This window comes from Dermacentor andersoni, chromosome 1 (genome assembly GCF_023375885.2).
Source record: "Dermacentor andersoni chromosome 1, qqDerAnde1_hic_scaffold, whole genome shotgun sequence".
Taxonomy (NCBI): domain Eukaryota; kingdom Metazoa; phylum Arthropoda; class Arachnida; order Ixodida; family Ixodidae; genus Dermacentor; species Dermacentor andersoni.
This window is the reverse complement of record NC_092814.1, coordinates 178,453,366-178,476,774: the sequence shown is the minus strand read 5'-3', so window position 1 is coordinate 178,476,774 and position 23,409 is coordinate 178,453,366. Positions and strand designations below refer to the sequence as shown.

The window sequence follows — 23,409 nt, the reverse complement described above, 5'->3', positions numbered from 1 at the left end:
GGACAGGTGGTGTCTCCTGCCATCGCCTCATCGCTGCTCGTGCGCATGCCAGACGGGGCCATGTGGCATAGACACGCCGACCATGTCAGACCTCGCCTCGGGACCTGGCCAGCACCCTCGACTGCCACTGAGTTCCAGCCCGCAGGAGGACTAGCGGCAGCACCAGTCGCTTCCAGCGGAGTACCACCTATCTCGGAGGCGGCAACCGTAGCCAGTAGTGCGGCACCCGTTGGACCGGTGTCGAGCTCGGCACCACTCACGAGGCCGACCACTACCCGGATGGAGCGACGCTGGCCCAGGCAGCACCCGGCGTTGCCACACCCGACCCGTCGACATCGGTGCCCAGGCGGAGTACTCGACGGCGGAGGCCACCAGACCGTTACTCGCCTGGGTAGCAGGCACCGTCGACCCAGCTAGGGTGGAGGCAGAGCCTTCATAGTGTGAACTTGGACGTTCGTTTTTTATTTAACAAACTGGGGGTAAGGGGTTGTAGCAAGTATGTGACGCCCCCTCGGACATAATCTTGGTTCGCCCGCCAAGCTCGGCGGCCTGCTATAGCTCGGCAGGCAACACTGGTCACCGCACCACAATAAACACCGACGAACACGGCAGCTGCCTAACGCAGTGGTCGTTCCTCCTAAAATATCCGCACAACAATCAACAGCCATTTGAGACACAGACGGGACGGGCTACTCACCAAGTCCTTGAAGTCATCCATGTAGTTTTGGGACATAGTGAATATCTTCCACCAGTTCGTGTCACAGGGCTTCTGGAAGATAGACCAGTAGTCGTGCAGCACGGGTCCGTCCACCAAGGCTGGGATGAGGAATACGAAGCCCAGGAGCGCTGCCATTGGCATGATAAACCTGCGGCATGGCAGTGGACATGCGCGCGTGAGCCTGCGCACTGGCTGCATACGTTATAGTTGCGTGCGAGGTGCTTACAGCTTACCGAATAAACGAGACACACGATAGGCATGAACGACTTTCGGCTCCTGACCTTATATTTTCTGTTCTTACAATTTCGCTGTATATTATGACTGCTGACACGTATTACGATATCATCCGAACATGCGGGATTGACAATTACGTGCAGCAGAGCTTTTTAAGGCCACGTTGCTAAAATAAGGTCAACGCAAACCTCGAATTCGGTAACGGCTATACCGACGGTCGAGAAGCATATTATGGCTTGTTGGTGAGCTATAGTTGGTTCTGGATCGTAGTTAACGTTTAACAGAGCCAACAGACGAAGCACAAGACGAAATAGGCCATACGTGCCCGTTTTTTTTTTTTTTTTGTGTGTGTCGCCTACTCGTCTTGATACCCGCCGCAGTTGCTTAGTGGCTATGGTGTTGGGCGGCTAAGCACGAGGTCGCGGGATTGAATCCTGGCCACGGCGGCCGCATTTCGATGAGGGCGAAATGCGAAAACACCCACGTACTTAGATTTAGGTGCACGTTAAAGAACCCCAGGTGGTCCAAATTTCCGGTGTCCCCCACTACGGCGTGCCTCATAATCAGATCGAGGTTTTGGCACGTAAAACCACAAATTTATTTAATTACTCGTCTTGTTATTCGTCTGTTCGCACTGTTAAATGTTTACCCCGGTAAGCATGCTTATTAAGGCACGCACCAAGGTGGCTCGGGGGCTATGGCGATTTCCTGCCGGGCACGATATTGCGGGTTTATTTCTGGATGCAGCGGGTCACGTTAAACAACCCTGCGTGGTCAAAATTAATCCGTAGCCCCCCACTACGGGTTTCCTCAAAGCCCACTGTGCTGTTTCAAGATGTTAAACACCGTGATCGAAATCAATTAAATTTACTAAATAGCGGCTTGTAAATCCAGTCGTATAGCTATAAACACCACTCGCTGACATGTGCGCCCCGTTAAATTGCGACGGGTTTGCTTTATGACTCTCGGAGAAGAACAAAATATTTCCAGTATTATGAGAACCCTTAACATCTAATAGGCTGATGAGGGATGAGCTAATTGATAAACGTGCTCCATAAATAAGTTTATCGATTGTTGCGACACGCTAGACAGCGCATCAAATGTGCTTGTCCCTTATGCCACAGTTTATTTTTGTTCGTTACTGTAGTTGTCTTCCTTGAGCGGTGCGCACCTTCGAAGATCGGCATCAGATAACAGGTCTTAACGAGACCATCAAATAGCTTAATTAGGTGTGCGTGTATCTCAATAGTTGTTCCCGTTGCGTGTTCGTGTGCTGCGTGAGCTTTCACGCTACGGTTTTAATAGCATACGCCAGGCCTTCAGAGGCCAGCATTTCTCTCTTTCCCTCTATTATATCCATACCAATCAAATGAGAGGTAGTTTGCACTTGTTGACTCACCTGATATAGCGCCTCCCAAGTGCCACGATGAATACCATTATTGGGTGGTAGTCCAGTTTTTGTGCTTTGGTTACAAGATAGCCCGAAAGAAATCCTCTGGAAGAATGCCAGTTTTTCACACAATGAGCAGTGTTCATTGTTCAAAGAATGCAGCTGCAAGAAGGTATGTACAAAAAAAAAAAGTCAGCGTTTTACCGTTATGATCAACCTCACTGGCCGGTAAAAAGTGGCAAACTTACTTCAACAGCAGAGTGGGTGTGACCTTGAATTTTTCAGCGTTCCTTATCCGCTTTTGTGTAAGGTAACTCTCGTTTTCCTTGAACGTAGTTGCAACGAGAGAAAATCCTGGCACCCGAACGTGGCCAAAATTTATCTGCGTAGTTGTCCTAAGCTACTTTTTCGTTTTTTTTCAGTTTTTCGTCTGGAGTCCTTTCCCCAACTGATAGGGCCATATAAAGCATTCATTAATCAGGCAAACAAAAAACCCGCCTGAGCAATTTAAACAAAGAGCGAACAGTAGAAAAATCTGCCGACTTCAGCGATTTCGCCGGTCTATTGTTTTTCCAAGCTGCCTTACTCGAAAGATCACTTGGAATGAACTAAGCCTGACTTCTTAAGCGAAGAATTTCTTTTTTTTTTGTTGCGTAATCGTGGAGTTCCGCACACAACGGTCTATATTATTTAATAAATAAATAAATAAATAAATAAATAAATAAATAAATAAATAAATAAATAAGTAAATAAATAAAATATGCGGATCCCGCGCACTGTGAGAATCGATGTAAGCGAAGCTTTTTGTGCTGTTTGCTTTGGTGATAATTAGTGGGGAAGTTTTAATTTATTATGAATGAATAATATCATAATAAATAAATAAATAAATAAATAAATAAATAAATAAATAAATAAATAAATAAATAAAAGGTTGCTCTCAGAGACAGACATTATTTGCATTAAAAAGTGAAATGGAATATTTAACTAATTAACAAAGCTTTACTAATTACCTCTAAGACTACTTACTTTACGTCACATAGTGTAATTTACGAATTGTAGCCGATGACTTTTCGTGTCATATCCACTTGTAATGAATTCTGATCGGGACTCAAGTTTCGAGATATGGTTAACCAATGTTTGCGACAAAATGCACTGCTCTTCCAGTAACTTTTGAGCTTCAGTGCATAAAAAGGCGCTTTGTTAAAGAAGTAAGTGGAAGAACAGTGCATTTTTACGGCAAGTTTCACTGCGCTTATTTCAATACTTGTGCTAGTTTCAAAATTCACTCCAGCTGGATGTGCCTTGGGAAATCACTGGCTTCAATTCATGCATATCGATATGTGTTCTAAAGCCATTAGTTAAAAATATAATTGTTAAAAAGTTTTAAATTAATCATTTATGCACATTGATTTTCTGTCAATGCTTGTTTCTTTGAGGCATACATTAGATTCGATGCCTGCATTACTTACAGCTCGGTTAGTAGATTTATGCTGTATGCCACGGACGATAAAAAAAAAATTGTGTTAACGTTCATATAAAACATCCAGAATATTGTAAAAACCGGTTGCAATGTTATATATATTCTTTCCCTCGGGCGAAATTGCCCCGATTTGCGAGTTCACCAACAGTGATAAATACTTACGTTATCACCAGGAACGTCTCGACAGACATGAAGGAGTTCAGCTGGACAGTGAACAAGAAGTCGTCCTGTATCCGCCTGAGGAAACGAATCATGTTGGCTAAAAAAAGAAGGAAAGTATGGGATAAGGCAAATCACACATACCGTGAGCTAAACTGCTGCTTACACTTGCAGATAACACTCTCTCAACGCTCAATATACCGGGTGTTTCAGCGAAGACTATAAGTGATTATTAAACATATGTGGGATTCGGAAACAATGTTTTCGCAACAAGTATTTCTCGGTAGCAAAGCTTAGGATGCACGTGTTAATCGACAAATAATGGACTAATTAAGTAAATCTTACTAATTAACGTTTCATTAACAACTTCAGGGGACACGCTGTAATTGCAAAGTAGAAGCTTGCCAGACATAAAGCCAGCCAATTTGCTAGACACAAGAAAAGCTTGACGTCATGAGCCTAGCAATTGCTTCGGAAAATTCACCCTCAGAATGAGTGACGAAGTGTACCGCTGTTCTAATGAACGCTTATTGGCTTTGCAAAAAAACGACGACAAAGATCAGACGAGCACGTCGAACTGTATCCACAATACAGTGGAGATAGGCAGAAAGAAGACACACTGAAGTATAATGAAAGCAACTACAACCATTGCCCTCTTTTGCCCAAAAGGTCAAGGAACGAAACAAGCAGCCAGAACGGCTTCGCATTGCCCGCACCTATGCGTGCTCTTGCTACTTACAGCTGGCGTGCAGGTCCCGAAGCATATGGCTGTGCCCCAGAACGACCCACGTAGCAGAGAAGACACGCACGCCGTGAATGAACCCAAGCTTGTTGGAGTAGTCGCCCCAGTTGGGCATATCCATCAGTTTCTTGAACGCCCTTCGAAGAGAGACCGACTGTACCGAGTCGGACAGGTAGGCTGCGCAATAAAGAGGACCGCTTGTTAGCCAACGGTATGTTAATGACCCGATGATAGCTCCGTGTTGCGGCAAAGAAAGCTGATTGCGCGTCGCCAAGTCAATCAACTGCGTCGTGTCGTAGCCTGGCCTGAAAGCAACCGCAAGACGAAAGTGCTTTTTATCTATATTTTCACGAAAGGTAATGCCACACCATGATCGGTTTCCTATTAATATTAACTTTCGAATGCTGTAAGAAGGCTAGGTGTATCTAACCTGCCTTCCAGATAATTGAGCGCGTACAGATAATTTCGATTCTGCCCTGACACAGTGGGACCACGTAATGAGCGTCTTGTTTCTTATGACTATTTAATTCAAACATACACACTAAATTCGAAACTGGAAAAAAAAACGCATTATGGCCACTTTTTCCTGCAAGTGACGTCGCACCTACCTGCTTGAAGAAGAGAGAAATAAAGACAAAAAAAAAGAAAAAGAAATGTGGGGATGTAAGACAAACAAGTCCGCCCGATAAAAATATTCTTGTGAGTATATAGGTGTCAGTAATGACGACTCTAATACCGCATGCTAACGCATTACTCCTCCGCAGGCGGCTCTTCAGAGAGAGATGCGCTTGAATAAAGGCTACAAATAACTTCCGTGATTCAATTACATATGTTTTCTTGCATGTAGGCGTAGCGGACAATGAAGCGGCTAATAGGTTTGCTCGCGATGCCCGAGAGCTCAGGCCAACAAGGCTCCTATAGAAACCTTCAAGGTCCCGTAAAACAAGCCGTCGCCTGTGGTATTCAATTGTTTACGGTCACCGCCACCTCTGCAGTCATGTGTGAGGAAGAGACTGAGCAGGCTAGAGGCCTGCCTGCTGTATCGCCTGCGCACGGCGACAGCTTGTACTCCGGCATAATTATACAGTAAAATTGGACTCGCCGCGTCACCATTATGCGCGATTTGTAAGGCTCGGAGTGATGCTGAACGCTATTCGTTGCAGTGCCCTGAACTCGCTTCAGCGCGGACATTTCTCGTTGAGTCATTCAGCGTTGAAGCGCTCCACACGCTACATAATGCGGACGTCATGGTGTTCACCGTACTCACCGTGGTGTTCACCGTGGTGCTCGCGTGCACCGAACATTCAGGAGCGAACTGTTCCGGCTCCTCAAGTTCCTAAAATGACGTGGACTTAGCTCGTGATTAGCAACGTTAAGAAGACTCATCTCAGCGCGCTGGGTCGTGTAAGTGGGCGGGCCTGCGTGGCATCGTGAGCTGGATGGCTCGCAAGTGGCGGGCTTGTGGCGTGTGCCACCTCTAACCCGCCGTGGTGGCGTAGTGGCTTTGGCGTTGCGTCGCTAAACCTGAGGGCGCGAGAGGACATCCCGGCCGCATATTGGGGATGGGGGCGAAATGCAAGAAATACCCGTGTTTACCGTGCATTGGGTTCACGCTAAAGAACCCCAGGTCGTCAAAATTAATCCGGACTCACCCACTACAGCACGCCGCATGATCATATCGTGGTTTTCGCACCTAAAAGTAACCTAATTTATTTGTTTTTTTAATTTTCTTCCACCTTGCTGTTCGCGTCGTATTGTTTTAACCGTCTCGCGCCGCGCTTCTGAACAATGACGCACTGAACGTTTAGCCCATCGATTTCACGTTTTGATGATTAATTGGTTCGTCTCACATTTTATAAAGAGACACTAAATAAATAATTTGGGATGTATCAGCTAATTACCTTCTACGTTGCCAAAAAAAGGAAAGAAAAGAAAAAAATGATGTCTTACTATGGAAGGATGGTTGGTAAGCAAAAGAAGACGTAATAGGAAAGATGGTGGCACGCCGTTGGACTATACGTTGGACTATACGTTGTACTCTAAACGAGCCAAAGACTGATCATAGCAAGTTTCAATAACTTTTACTAAACAACAACGGCCCAAATACGAATAAAAAAAACTTTGAAATACGTGACGTCATGCGTACCGGCAGCGATGTTTTAGCACAAAATTTTACATATAGAAGTTTAACCATCCCATCATATCCTCTTCTAATACTTATCATCACCGCAAAGTTATCGAAAACATAGTTTTGAGAGAATATTTTAGGAATCTAGACCGATTTAGTGTTTCTCTGTATTGTCCTATTAAACTTTCCTGGAGGGCGGCACTCGGGTGGAACGATTGCCGGCAATTCTCCCAAGGTTAGATCCACCTGCAGCCAACAACAAAATCCTCCTTCTCTTTCTACAGTTCATCCGGTCGAAGCAGGAATGAAAGAAACCAAAAATGTCCTCACTTATGAATGGGTGGTATTTAGGTTCCTTGATTTCTTCCGTCGACACCATCGTCCTGTAGATGTCGTAGGCAGTCCCGAAGAGAATAAAGGCTGTCCACAGCACGAATATGCACCTGCATAAGCGTTTGTGAAAAGAGGAATTTTTTACGGCGTTTCGCGCGCAGAAAATATCGCTAGTAAATGTGAAAGCAGGAAAGCAGCACGGTTATGGCTTCTCAGACACGAACACACGACGATGTCATTTGTAAACGTTAAACTACAAAAGGCGTATCTTAATTATGATGTTAATGAAAAAGCTTTGTTGTCAAAAGAAAAATATGCGGATCCCACGCACTGTGGGAATCGACGTAAGCGAAGGTTTTTGTGCTCTTTGCTTTGATTGACGATAATTAGCGGTGATTGACGGTGAATATTTAATTACTTCAACGTTTAGTCCAAGACTATATTGCTGAGCGGATGTTAAACGTTACATTGCGTGCACTACTGCTGTTTGTCTGCGTAGTACACAGAACGCACAATGAGACGTGTTTGCTTCAGGCGTTATTGTGCGCCATTCATAATCTCTGAGAGTGTTGAGCATTATCACTGCCTCACATGGCACATCGCATCGTGGCAGAAGTATCAAACTTCAATTGAATTATGGGGCTCTACGTGATAGAACCACAATCGGATCATGAGGAACTCCAAAGTGGCGGACTCGGGATTAATTTTGACACCCTGGTTTTCTTTAACGTATCTTCAAATCTAAGTGCACTAGCGCTTTTTATTTCGCCCCTGTCAGAATGCGGCTGCTGCGGTCGGGGTCACATCCACGACCTCGAGCAATGAGATCCGCAAAGCTACCACGGGGGCACATAAGTGTTGATTTGACGTTCGACCGCTTCCGTAGTGTCGCCTAGACCCTGCGGTGCGCTTAATATTATAATGCTTCTGCACGCTCTGCATTAGTTGTCCGCTCGACATAGTTGCATGGCGTTTATTTTTCAGAAATAGCAGAAACGTACCGTACCGTACCTTAAACTTAAACTTACCCCGTTTCCCCTTAACCGCGGTCGTGCCTAGTTGTAGCGTTCCCTTGCCTTCTCACGTAACCTTTTCTTTATCCCGCCCGCCCCTCCCCCCTTTTATGGGAACTGCGAAAGAAGAGTGGCAAGCCTGTTATTCCCTCGTTTCTCGACTGCGTCGGTTCTACCCATTCTCTGCCTTCTCTCCCCCTCCTACCAACCATTCTATCTAGCTTCCTGCACGTTGGTAGAAAGGTAAGCGCTGTAATTTCTGCGATGATTTTGAGGGGGTCACGGATAATTAAAGCTGTCAAGAGGCTAATTTGGTGACGCCCAGGGAGCTGCAGAGGGTGCACATCTGACGAGGTGCACAGGTCAAACGAGTTTATCGCGTCTCCTTTCTTCTCTGCCACGCTCCTTCCATGTATATACACACTCTGAACCACTCCCAACGCGGTGTGCAAGACAGCAGCAGCAACACAAGCAGCAGTGGGAAAGTCGAAGGTAGAGGCAAAGAAAAACCTGCGCGAAAACGCTGAGCCTGCACTTAGCGCTGCTCTCCGCCAGTATTTTCTCGCCATGTCTTCGTCGTCAGCTGCCCTGTCATCAAATTGGTCGCCCAGCGCGGGCTGCGCCGACAGGTGGCGACGGGAGTCGAGATAAAGAGTGCTTGCTCTAAGAGGGTATACGAGAGTAAATTATTCTGGTCCGCGATTTTTTAGTGATGCCTTTCGCTCGATGCTATTCACTCTTATCATCCACTGTTTACGGCCAGTTGATCTCACTGGTAACGCGGGCGGAGCGTCGTTCTGGCCAATGACGAAGCTCGAAAAATAATATAGCACCGGAAGAGGCATCGGTCCCAAAATAGCGGCCCACTTTTCCAATGCTATTCCTCTTCGCACTTTTCGGGCTTCGTCGGTGGTCACAGCGGCGCCCCGTTAGCGTTATGAATGAGATCAGCTGGCCGTGAACGGCAGATAATAAGTGTGGTATTGAATCGAGCGGAATACATTACTACAAGATCACCGCCCTTGTCTATACAGCGAAAGGAATCGGGGATGGAACGAAGGTTCCAGAAGCAGTCAGACATCCTCGTTAGGGGTTACTTCTTTATGAGTAACGCCAATTGAGTTTAAAAATGAAGCTTTCTCAATTACGTCAGGTGCACCAGAGGAAAAATGAGTAGATGTTGATCTACACACACCCAGGAATTGTGAAAAGAAAAAGCACCTCGCACTAAACACTTGGGTTATTATTATTATTATTATTATTATTATTATTATCAGTGGCTTAAGGATAACGTATTCATCGGGCCTTACACAATTAGGGTTTGCCGTTGATCCAACTTTACTGGCTCGTCGATCTTGCACCACTGGGCCTTGATATTGAGGTCGAGTTCACCGACAACTGCATGAGCAATAAAAAAAGAATAAAACTCACGTTTAGAAATCTTGGTCAAATAAATAAATAAATAAATAAATAAATAAATAAATAAATAAATAAATAAATAAATAAAAACCTTCGGCAAGTGTTACATTCCTGTAACACAAGAAGGCGAAAGCCTGCTGCACATTTGGCAATACATGGAGTTATACAATCGGGTTTAGACTTCTTTGTAAGACATATTGGTAATGCATTATGCTGGGCAATCGGGGCTAGACTTCTTGGATGACATAACGAGCCGCAATGGGAACTACACGTGTGGCACTAAGGCGCAGGGGCACGCGCTTCTTCCGCAGTGGCGTACTTGCGCGGCCGTGCTCGCAACCCGAAATAGCGTGCACGCTCCTACATCGCTCGCCGTCGACAACCGTCGCAGCCGCTCCGACTGTGACGTCAATGCACAGACCGCGCGCGCCCTCTCTTCTGCGCCGCAACACCTGCGGCGACAGCAATGGCTAAACTTAAAATTCGGCCGACGCTTTAGACTGCTTACGTGTGGGAATGCGAAAACATTATACCGTTTGTAGACCTCGGAACGTCATCAACGCGCTCATTTTATGCACTAATGACGTGGCGCCACCTGCTCCGCACCGTCACGTGCGCCACCCAATGAGGCACGCCGTGGTCAGCGAGATGGCTGTGACGTGGCGTGTGCAATCGGGCACGCGCTAGGCACACCTTTAGTATAAGCCGCAACCGTGGAGCAGCCGTGGCTTCAGGGAAGCGTGCTAGTCTCGCACCCCGGAAGCCCGGGCTGAATTTTCTTTTCAAAGCCACTAATTTACTTTATTTACAGGAACCACCTTGAGAAATGTGATGTCAATCGGAGAATTTTTTGACGTGTTTTTACTTTTTGCGGCGTCGGCCATTTTTCGTAACGACGCAGTTTCGTCAGGGTCGCCGCCAACATAGACACCTAAGGCTTTCGCCTTAATAAATACGTATTCAGATCACGCGCACTGCAAGAACATGTGTAAGCGAAGTTTTGATGATCGGACGAGACTGAACGGTTCATCACTATAAGAAATGTGCAGAGAGGTTCGGCATCCCATAACGCTCATCAGCCACGGTGGTGTACTTTGTAGAGGAACGGTAAGTTTTGTTCACGGTCAATATTCTGGAGCTATCACTTTCGGTGATATTACCACCTTCGCGAGATTTCGCATGACTCCGCACTGGATACGTCGAAGTCGACGACCGAAAGCGTTCCTGGCACTCTGCGTAGATAGCGAGCGTGGCGCAGTGTTCCTCCACTGCTACAGTATGGTGGCTAGAGTAGCGAAAGCTCCTACGCAGCGAGACAGCCACACGACTACGGCACGCCAAATCGCGGAGTGATAGACAAAGAAAGCTCCGCTTTAAAACGCAGCTCTCTAAAACAGCTTTCACCAAGTATCTCCGAAGCTTTCAAACTTTCGCAAAAGTTATAGAGATGTATAGCTTGTGCTAGAATAAGGAGCGATACAATTTCCTCTCCATTCCATAAGAAAGAAACCAACGAATTATGCACAATGTGGCAGAAGGCGAACACCCCCCACCCCGCTTACTATAGGGATGACAAAATACGTGCAAAAAGACTTGCACGCGTCTATAGTTTCCAAGAGACCAAAAGTAGTAATCAAGCTTCACTAGGCACAACATTCAGCACGAATGTGAGGTCATCGAAGTTGCTCTAAATTGAAACTTTCCAACGCGATAGCGAAAACGTAATAAGGCGATGCACACTTACAGTGGTCAATGATGACTTGGACGTCCTCCTGATGACAGGTGGAAGGTAAACAAACGCCGTACTTGAGAAGCGGGATCATAGCCAATAACTCCTTGTCGGCCAATCGTGAAATGTTTCCAATATACTGTTGAACGGGGCAAAAGAAACAAACAAGGCAACTCGGTTAAGGAAACAGCCTTGGTTTGAACCTTCAGGAAGTGACCAGACGAAACTCTTCTGCAACAGTGGTTATACTATAGAGATAGCTATACCTACGGGAGAGTTGCTGCACCTGCACTCGATTTATGCATTGCTTCTCGTGTTCGCACATTTCATTTGCGTACTGCGTGAAATCCTGCATATAGCTATATTATTTTTGAGGTACTGATGTTCATGTGTCGCTGGATCACTGCGCGACTCTGTCTGCTATGTATTGTGTGCATGTGTTCCAATAAAGGGTCATGCTCACAGAGGTTGCTATTTAATGAGGAATGTCGTCCTTAAAACCACTTTTCTACTCGTAATATTACGAAATACGTAATAATACTTTGCTGCATGTATGCCTATTTTATTTCGTGTCTATCTAAAAAGAAAGGGTGTAGGCGACATCGTCAATGTTGAGATCATTTTCTTCGCATACGCTTAAAATACGCGCTCTGATGAGATGTCCCAGTGCAGTAAAATTTATTCGATATGCCATAAAACATGTAAATAAAAAGAAATAAAAAGAAATAAAAAGAGAGACGTTACAAGGCTGCCCTTGGTTGATTTTCACCTCCCGAACATTACAGGGACCGGCATATATTGAAGGAACATTCATAAAAACTCTCGCATCTGGTTCTGTCGATTTTGTTCTCTTTATTAGCACTTGTCTAATCCACCGCATTACCATCGCGACAAGTACGGGCTAGACATGAACCACGAAGCTGTAGCTCCTCCCTATTTGCAATTCTCAGTCGTCTCTCTACAACGATGTGCGTGTTTGACACTCAGGGGTCTCGAACGGCCGTGACATACAGGTATAGCTTGAGGAAATTTGGAACTTCTCCAGCCGGTCTAATAACTGAATCTTTGGTTCGAAGTAATGTAGCACTCGTAGAGACGTCGTTCAAGAGGAGCCCTGCTTTTCGTGAATGTGCGATTGACTAAATATTGAAGCACTGACATGCGCGGCCAAAGGCAGCTATATAGCCCCCTCTCCCCCCCCCCCCCCCCCCCGCCTCCTGTGTAATGCAGACACTCACTCCGAGTTTGTGGTGCGTGAGGAACTTCTCGGCGATTTCGTACACCTTAGGTGGCAGGTCAGAACCGTCGTGGTACATGTGTATCATGCAGTACCTGCCCTGGAACAGGTTCTCGTTGTGCCTAATGGACAGGCACTGTTCGTACGCGCCGTATACAGCGATGCGGCCCTGTGTAATACCTGCGTGCGGCTTGCCGATGGCGTCCACCACTGTGGGGATAAAACATAAAGGACAAGCATTAAAATAGATCTATTAGGCGGAAACACCCATGGAAACAATGCAAAAGACAGGTCCACTACGTCAAGCTATTGTATGTGCATCACTTTGAGTGAGGACATGCTGCTGATTCAAACTACATAGACAGCCCTACGCGCGTGGCTGCTACGCCACCGACCACAAGCCACACACACACACACACACACACACACACACACACACACACACACACACACACACACACACACACACACACACACACACACACACACACACACACACACACACACACACACACACACACACACACACACACACACACACACACACACACACACACACACACACACACACACACACACACACACACACACACACACACACACACACACACACACACACACACACACACACACACACACACACACACACACACACACACACACACACACACACACACACACACACACACACACACACACACACACACACACACACACACACACACACACACACACACACACACACACACACACACACACACACACACACACACACACACACACACACACACACACACACACACACACACACACACACACACACACACACACACACACACACACACACACACACACACACACACACACACACACACACACACACACACACACACACACACACACACACACACACACACACACACACACACACACACACACACACACACACACACACACACACACACACACACACACACACACACACACACACACACACACACACACACACACACACACACACACACACACACACACACACACACACACACACACACACACACACACACACACACACACACACACACACACACACACACACACACACACACACACACACACACACACACACACACACACACACACACACACACACACACACACACACACACACACACACACACACACACACACACACACACACACACACACACACACACACACACACACACACACACACACACACACACACACACACACACACACACACACACACACACACACACACACACACACACACACACACACACACACACACACACACACACACACACACACACACACACACACACACACACACACACACACACACACACACACACACACACACACACACACACACACACACACACACACACACACACACACACACACACACACACACACACACACACACACACACACACACACACACACACACACACACACACACACACACACACACACACACACACACACACACACACACACACACACACACACACACACACACACACACACACACACACACACACACACACACACACACACACACACACACACACACACACACACACACACACACACACACACACACACACACACACACACACACACACACACACACACACACACACACACACACACACACACACACACACACACACACACACACACACACACACACACACACACACACACACACACACACACACACACACACACACACACACACACACACACACACACACACACACACACACACACACACACACACACACACACACACACACACACACACACACACACACACACACACACACACACACACACACACACACACACACACACACACACACACACACACACACACACACACACACACACACACACACACACACACACACACACACACACACACACACACACACACACACACACACACACACACACACACACACACACACACACACACACACACACACACACACACACACACACACACACACACACACACACACACACACACACACACACACACACACACACACACACACACACACACACACACACATATATATATATATATATATATTCAAGCCATGCGTTCAGGCTAATTGCAAGGTGCGCAGTTTGTAGTGGAGGTAGCCACATAGTTTTCGACACTATGAATGCATACGCGCAACTCGAACGAAGTCTTGATACTGTTTCCAGCCTGTACCTGTGTAGTTTGTCTGCGCAAGGAGACTTCTAAATGTAGCTACTCTATGTCATAATGGAAAGCGTATATAATGATCTGCCCGACCTTTGCCCCTCTCAACGTACGCATCTGTAGTAGCCCCAAAGGATTGACATTAAGGAAAAGGCTCATTTCACTGCACGGTTAATATCATACAATTAGTTTTCTTGTGACGCGCATTGTTATCACTTTGCTACGTACCCAAGTGAAGTGCTATATATAGCCGGAGCGTCAACTGCGATGCGCTGCAATGTGTACAGTTTGCAGAGACGTGTGATCGAAGATAATACGAGGAAATATATTTACCGGCTGCGTGTCCAACCTAGGTAAAACTTCACAGTTAGCTTTTATTTGCGACTTCCCGAGCATGCGTCACACTCTCGGTGAGCGAGAAACATGTTTAGCTTGGTGTCCGTACAGAAAGTTTCAAATAGTAGTTGTACACCCGCCGCAATGGCGTATAGTGGCTTGGGAAATTGCGCTGCTACGCCCGAGGGCGCGGGATCGAATCCCGACCGCAGCGGCCGCATTTCGACGGGGGCGAAATGCAAAAATGCCCGTGCACCGTGCATTGGGCGCAAAATCATGTTGTGGTTTTGACACGTAAAGTTATTTTAGTTATTGTGCTTACTTATTTATTATTTCTCCAATGGGGAATGCGGTTCTCTTGTACCCCCATCGTCAACTTTATTTCTGTTCCCCAGGTGATGAATCATATCTGGGAAAACACCATCACGTAGACTGCTTTACATATTTCCTTATAAGTTTGAAAACTTAGCTAGGGACGACGACGAAGTGTCTACTGTGTGGAACGCTGCTTTTTTGTCTCTGCGAACTTGAAGCTACCCTGTGGGAGACGCCGCTCCCTTAACTACGGCGATGGACGTGGAGTCACCTGGAGGGGTCCCTGGTCCTTCTACGTCAACAGCGGTCGCTCCGAGAAAGCGGTCTAGTCGCCCGAGTGACACCGACAGCGAGGACACTGTGATCTACTCAGCGACCAGTGATGAAACCTCGGATGACAGTGACTTCGTGCCCGTAGCGAAGAACAAAGCAAAGAGACGACTCGTCAGGACATCTCCTTCCACAAGTAAGGCAACTGTGATCCCTACGCGAAAGCCATCAGACCTCACAATTTTATTTGTGCCTGTGGCTGCTAGCGACAATCTAAACCGGATCAACCGCCAAGCCACATCTGTGTCGCTCGAGGCACTTGTTCCGGGTCAGATAAAAGATGTAAGGATCAACGCCCGAAAGAACATCCTTGCTATAGATGTTACAAACCGCAGCGCGCTAGACATTCTCAGTAATGTTAAGGTGCTGGATAGCATCAACGTACGCTGCTATAAACAAGATCATCACGACTCTACTGCCGGCGTTGTGTATGACGTAGATAATTCGATAAGCGATGCTGACCTGCACATACTCATCAAGCCGGCGACAGAGGGAATTGCCATATTGCAAGCCCGTCGCCTGGGGAACTCGCAGTGTGTGAAGTTAACTTTTAAAGGAGACAGCCTACCGTCACACGTCAAGGTCGGTCACTTCCGACACATAGTACGACCTTTTGTGCCAAAGCCGCTTCAGTACAGGAAGTGTCAAAGGATAGGGCACGTTAGTGCAGTTTGCACAAATGCTGCCGTGTGCTCACGTTGCTCTGGGTTGCACAGCTCCGACGCCTGTCGTGCAGAAAACCAAAAGTGCGCCAATTGTCAGGGCTCTCATGATGCAACTTCAAAGAATTGCCCACACGTGAAAAATGAGGCGAAAGTCTTGAGGCAAATGGTCCGGGATGGTTCCTCGCACAGGGAGGCTGCCGCTAAGGTGCGTCGTCGACGTTCACGTCGCTGGAGATCTAGGAAACTCACTGCTATTGCTAAGGATGCACCGCGTCCATTGACAGTCCACAAACTTCCACATACAACTAGCAATAGTAGCAATGAGGATCCTAAGCAGAAAGTCGGTAACATCATTGCCTTATGCGAGGAGTGGCCACCGTTGCCGCGGCTAGATCCACCAGTGGAGCGACAAGATGTAGCACGCTCGCCGAATCATGCTTCACCTTCTGGCAGCAACCTAGACGACGACAAACAAGTTGTCACCATGATAAGGGCCCTTATGAACACGCTACGAGTACTACTGACCGCCATACACACTCCGGCGGCTCGAGACGCACTTCAAATACTGGACGCCCTGAATCTAGTACTGTCCGGTCTTGAGAAGCACCATGGCTGCTCCTCTACACTCGTTCCATAAAGAGGTCAAGGAAGCGTCTCTCTTCCAATGGAATGTCAGAGGCATTAAATCCCGCATTTCGGACTTTCGTCGGTTTGTTTTTAAGAACAAATTTCCAATAATCGTCATTTGTGAACCAAACATTGACAACGCCATCCGCCTATCAGGATATGAAGCTTTCATGTCTGCTACCTGTAGCGAACGCAGCAAAGTCATCGTTTATATCAGATGCGATTTCACGTATGTTTCACACCCAGTGGCACCTGATGACGACAATCAGTACGTATGTTTGACGATAAAATGCAAGAACGTCGCATTCACGCTCGTAGGTGCCTACATTTCACCTTCGAGTCGATTTGACAACGCGAGACTAAGTGCAATTTTAACAGCGACACCTGGACCATGGATTATTACCGGCGACTTCAATGCGCATCATCCGCTATGGGGAAGCTTAAAGATGGATTGCCGAGGAAGACGTCTACTATCCTTCGCGTCGGACCATGAGCTCTGCTGCCTAAATGATGGCAGTCCTACTTTTCTGCGGGGCTTGACATACAGCAGCTGCCTGGACTTGACTTTTGTTTCAAGATGCCTCAGTGCCAGTGTGAAATGGTTTACGGACAACGAAACACATGGTAGTGACCACGTCCCAACATATGTTAAAATCGACGGCATACGCAAGACACAGTCCACCACAGTTCTTCGTCCCATTGACTGGCCTCAATACACGTTGCTCATGGAGAAGAATTGCCAAGAGATCCAGGACTGTCTACCTGGCAACATCGCAAAGCTAATTAATCCCGCTGCTCAAGAAGCCACAAGAGCTTTTAGGCCTATTCCTAAGTTTTCGGAATTCGAAGCAGAATTGGAGCGGCTTGGAGCAATCCGCCGTCGCGCGGAACGAAGGTACAGGCGCACCAAGTCCACCTACGACCTAAGGGAGGCGAGACGAATACAGAAGAAGATCCAGCGTCGGATCAACTCCCTGCAGTCTCTAAGGTGGGAAACCTTCTGCGATTCCCTTGATCCGCATAAACCCCTGTCACATATATGGAGAACGGTGCGTGGTCTTCGAACATCACCGCAACAACGCCACCCCTTCAAATGCCTGGCTCTCTACCAAGCTCGCAGAGAGATCGACGTAGCGGAGGACTTCTGTGTCAAGGTTGCTGGTCTACCGCCATCGTTCGTTACACGTGATCCCTGTGATGTTTCAATCTCGCGGGATTCTGGTATGGACAATCCGTTTTCCATCGAGGAATTGCAGGCGGCGTTGGCAGCGTGCAGACGTTCCTCATCGCCTGGGCCTGACGGGGTGACATACGCAGCTCTCGGACACCTCGGTCAAGCAGCCCGGCATGCTCTTCTAGGCGTGTACAATAATTCTTGGCGTGAAGGAGTGGTTCCTGCTGCATGGAAGTCTAGCCGCCTTGTGCCTCTGCTCAAACCAGGTAAATCACCCCTAGACGTGGCATCTTATCGTCCCATTGCTCTGGCCAGTTGTCTAGGAAAGGTGATGGAGAGGATGGTGCTGACGCGTCTAGAGTGGTATCTAGAACCCTCCAGGTTATACCCTGACGCTATGGCAGGCTTTCGACGCGGACGCTCTTCTGTAGACAACGTCATCGACCTTGTCTCGTCTGTTCAGCACGAAAAAAGCCTAAGGAGGCTGTCAGCGGCAATGTTCCTGGATGTTAAAGGCGCTTATGATAACGTAACCCATCGAGCCATCCTGGACGGTTTGGGCAATGTCGGCCTAGGCGGCCTTGTTTTTCGGTGGATATTCAGCTTCTTGAAGGACAGGTCCTTCTTTGTGCAAACAGAGGATGGTGCGTCATCACAACACAACACCTACCGTGGCGTACCACAAGGCGGAGTCCTGAGCCCCACTCTATTTAACCTCGTGCTCATAGACCTGGTCCACACCCTTCCGAAATCCGTCCATGTGTCGATCTATGCAGACGATATATGCATTTGGTCATCAGGAGCGACGCGTCCCCAGGTGCGTGCCAGACTTCAAAAAGCGGCCACAATAACATCAGCATATCTTCGAGCGCGAGGCCTGGAGGTGTCCTCCGAGAAGTGCTCTATGGTCGCTTTCACGCGCAAAGCAATGAAACCGTACGTTGTCAGAATTAATGGACATCTGATTGCCTACGAGAAGACGCACCGCTTTCTAGGAGTGATAATAGATCGAGACCTCTCCTGGAGTCCACATATCTCATACCTAAAAAGGAAATTACTCATGATAACCCACGTGCTCAGATTTCTTGCGGGAAAGTCGTGGGGTGCGTCTGTAAGTGCGATGCTCCAACTCTATAACGCACTGTTCCTCGGTCTCCTGCGCTATAGCTTACCTGTACTGGGTGGCACCAGTAAGACCAACCTCCGTGCCCTCATGTCTGTACAAGCTCAAGCTCTACGAATTTGTCTTGGACTTCCCAGATGTGCATCCACGGCAGCAACAATAGACATCGCGCATGACCACCCTATCGATACGTATCTTCAAGTCGACGTTTTAAGGATGCATATCAGGCACTTCGCGCGACTTCCATCGCATCATCTCGCCTCCCTTCCTGCCGTTCGACCTCGTTCAGCGTTTAGCAGGATTATTGCCGCTAACCACGGAACTTTACCATCAAACTTCACGCCTGCAGCACGACCATCTTTACCGCTCTGGTGTCTCCATCCACTCCAGGCTCTTCTTGTTATTCCCGGTATCAAAAAGAAAACGGAGATGTCATCTTTCGCCCTCAAACAAACCGTGCTTTCATTCCTACATGACAAACACAAAGACCGCATCCACGTTTACACGGATGGTTCTGTCTCCTCTAATAGGTCAGCTGGAGCAGTGGTAATTCCCGCAGAGTCTGTCACCCTCAAGTTCAAGACGTCTCACATTACATCATCGACGGCTGCAGAACTCGCAGCTATCCGTGCTGCTCTAGAGTTTATTTGTCACAAATCGTCACAGTCATGGTCCCTCTTATGTGACTCGAAGGCAGCTCTCCAGTGTCTGATGTCCCCTTTCAACCACGGACCAAATATGCAACTAGTGGCAGACATCCGACTACTACACCATCACGCAATCAACAAGGGGCACAACATCATCTACCAGTGGATACCGGGTCACTGCGGAATTTCGGGCAATCACAGTGCGGATGATGCCGCCCGATCGGCCTACGATGGTGCCCACGTTATACCAATACCACTGTCACGAACAGACACAGCCACAAGTCTTCGCTCCCTCGCCCGCGAGCTTACGCAGAATCTGTGGAACACCAATGAGTTCAGGAACGCACGTCTCCACAGATTGGATCCATGTCTGCAACTTCGTCTACCACCAGGGTTGCCACGAGCGGAAGCAACACTTCTGTGCCCCCTGTGGCTCGGCGTGGGATTCACGAACTCCTATTCATTCCGCATTGGAATGGCCTACAGCCCTACTTGCGACACCTGCGGCTGCGAGGAGACGATTGAGCACCTCCTTTGTGACTGTCCCAGCTACAAAGTGCCAAGAACAGTGCTCGTGACCGCGCTAGAAAAAGTGGACAATCACCCCTTTACAGAGGAAAAAGCTCTAGGACACTGGTCCAGACGGGCTTCGGCACTCAAGGCCATAAGGGCTTTGCGGAAGTGTTTAAGGACATGCGAATTGTGGATCGCCTTTGAGTGTTGTATCGCGTACTATCGCGTTACTGCGTGAATTTTCCGATTTCTCTTTTTTTTTTCTCCTCTTCTTCTTTCTCCTTTTATTCCTTTACCCCTTTCCCCAGCACAGGGTAGCCAGCCGGTACTCACACTGGCTAACCTCCCTGTCTTTCCTCCTATTTGTCTCTCCCTCTCCCCTCCTTATAAGTTATAGCGTGCCGTAAAAACCTGCCTTTCCCCATCGCGACGTTACTTTCATTGTCCTTGTTCCAAATGCGCCGACCAATGTTCTCGATGCCCAGCGTTTTCATACGCTTAGCTTTTCAGTATATCTGAAGCAAGGAGAAACGCAACATCAGGTGAGTGCCCGTCGAAATGAGCTAATTACCGGCAGGTTTAATTCAGTCCGCACTGCCACACACCATTCCTTATACAGCTGATCTCGCTTGGGATATCGCTCAGGCCTGTATCTTTATTCATTATTCTTTCTGGTGTTTTGCATCGATTTATACATTTAGAACCCAGTTTTCTTTTCTTCAGAGAAATCTCTGCGCCCTGTTCAGAGCCAGGTAAGTTGCAATATTATGATGCATGATATACTGGTCTCGCAAAGCAAATAATGTTCAATGTTGGTGGCCAAGGCTTGCTCTGCGAGGGAACGTTATCTGCGATGTTTTGTTACACGACAGCCAGGCGACTCTATAAGCGCATGAATCGAGCAGTCGAGTATCGATCATCAAGTGCTTCCAAGGTTTTTCCTTTCTTTCTTTCTTTCTTTCTTTCTTTCTTTCTTTCTTTCTTTCTTTCTTTCTTTCTTTCTTTCAATTGTCCTCAGAAGTTGATATTGAACAAAACAAATGGTAACAGAAAAAAAGGCGGACGCATACGACAGGACCAACATTGCCGGCCTTGAAAAGCATGGTGTCGCCCCCCCCAGCCCCCCCCACCCCCCTTCCTCTTTCGCCACCGTGCCGTATACTGGATGCCCCCATAATGTGTCTTCTGCTCGAGAAGGGCTTATTTATCCAATACGAGTGGATACCGTGTGAAACAAGGGGTACACGTGGCGAAGCATAGCTCCCAGTCGAAACGCTTGACGCGGGCCGTATAGGCAGGTCAGTTCAATACGCATATATCAGCGAGCGCCCGGAGCGAAACGATGTCTCTGTGCGTAAAAATCACATTATGAGAGAGAAACATGCACGCAAAAAGGAAAACAATAAGAAAAGCAAATTTCAGGCACTAGCGTTTTCAATCGCTGCATAAATGTAGCTGCCGACCTACTCGATTTGAAATAATTTTCGCACCCGTTGCGGTCGTTCGGTGGCTATATGGCGTTGCGCTGCTGAGCACAGGTTCGCGGCTTTGATTCTAGGCCACAAGTGTCGAATTCTGATGCGGGTGGAATGGAAAAAGCGCTCGTATACCTTTGCGTGGCTAAGTAACCCCGAGTGACATATAACATAATCCGGAACCCCCCCACTACAGCGTCCCTTATAACCCGCTGTGCAGTTTTGGGACGTTAAACTCCACATTTTTTAAGGTCATTTTGATATACCGCCATTAACTTCTGACATGAGGCACAAGACGGAGCATATATCATCCCCCCCCCACCCCCCACCCCCCCCCCCCCCCCAAAAAAAAAAGGGAAACATAAAGAAGCATTGGCAAAGTTCTGTGTGGTGTTGCAGAAGTCGCGGTGTGCTTTTTTCTTTATTCTTTAAAAGTACTGCTCCAGGAGGGCACACGTAACCGGCAAACGGAGGCCTCAGGAGAGCACCTGACATTTTAATAAAGCGGGCGGCGCAGGATCTCCGGGGCACCCAATGGGCAGCGGGAGGGGATCAAAGCTGGAACTCGAACTGGTCCTTGGGTTGGAGCCGCCGAGGCCGAAGCGTGCCACGGTATGTTCGCACACACCCCTGGCACGCGCTAGTCTCGGCGAGCCCCAACCTATGGACTAGTCCGAGTCGTAGCTTTGGCGTGCCCGTTGCCGCATTGGTGCCGTGGAGGGGCCGCCAATAATACGAAATGATGACACGTTGTCACAACTATGGTAAAAAGAAATCACGATTGAAGAAGTATAATTACGCCCAGCTACCACTTTGTGCCCTCTGCGGGAGCTCAGTGGTTGTAGTTTTCTTCCGCTGGCTTCGAAGTGGCGGCGATCGACATACCAGTTTGTTATCGACAGCGGCGATAGCAATCTGGTATGTGGTGGAGTTCAAGGAAGTGCGCTTTTCCGCAAGTCTATGCACGGATATTACGCCAACGTCTATGCACGGTGCGCGGCAGTTTCGGCAGCGTTGTATGTCCCCACTTTTCGGCCAAGATGGATGCGTTTGTTGTGTCAGAAGACGGTGAACTGAAAGGTCCTAGGACATTTAGTTGCAGAGGTTCAGAGTTTGTTATTCATATTGTATTTAGTGCCCCCATTCAATGGACGACACACTAAGAAAAAGACGAACAAATACGTGCGCTAACTTCTCATTTTATTGGGAAAACTGACGCGAATTTAAATTATATTGCGTGATTTCCGAATACAGCTTCGTATTCACACCATATGCGAAAAGCACGTAAAAGCGGATAAATGGAACAGAATCCTGATAAGTAGACGTGCCGTATGTGCGCTTGGCTAAGATAACGCGAGGGAATCGTGCCGCAGG

The 23,409-nt window shown here is 47.7% G+C and overlaps 1 protein-coding gene across 1 annotated transcript in view; it reads right to left on the bottom strand.

Moving 5' to 3' along the window:
• The window catches only part of LOC126547234 (nose resistant to fluoxetine protein 6-like), a 48,631-nt gene that overhangs the window by 11,406 nt on the left and 13,816 nt on the right, over nt 1-23,409 (bottom strand). The window contains exons 2-9 of the mRNA XM_050195176.3: nt 12,584-12,792; nt 11,361-11,484; nt 9,508-9,595; nt 7,182-7,294; nt 4,721-4,900; nt 3,985-4,081; nt 2,352-2,447; nt 698-866 (exon numbers count right to left, since the gene is read on the bottom strand). Coding sequence (XP_050051133.2) covers nt 698-866; nt 2,352-2,447; nt 3,985-4,081; nt 4,721-4,900; nt 7,182-7,294; nt 9,508-9,595; nt 11,361-11,484; nt 12,584-12,792 — 1,076 coding nt within the window. The remainder of the gene's footprint in view (nt 1-697; nt 867-2,351; nt 2,448-3,984; nt 4,082-4,720; nt 4,901-7,181; nt 7,295-9,507; nt 9,596-11,360; nt 11,485-12,583; nt 12,793-23,409) is intronic.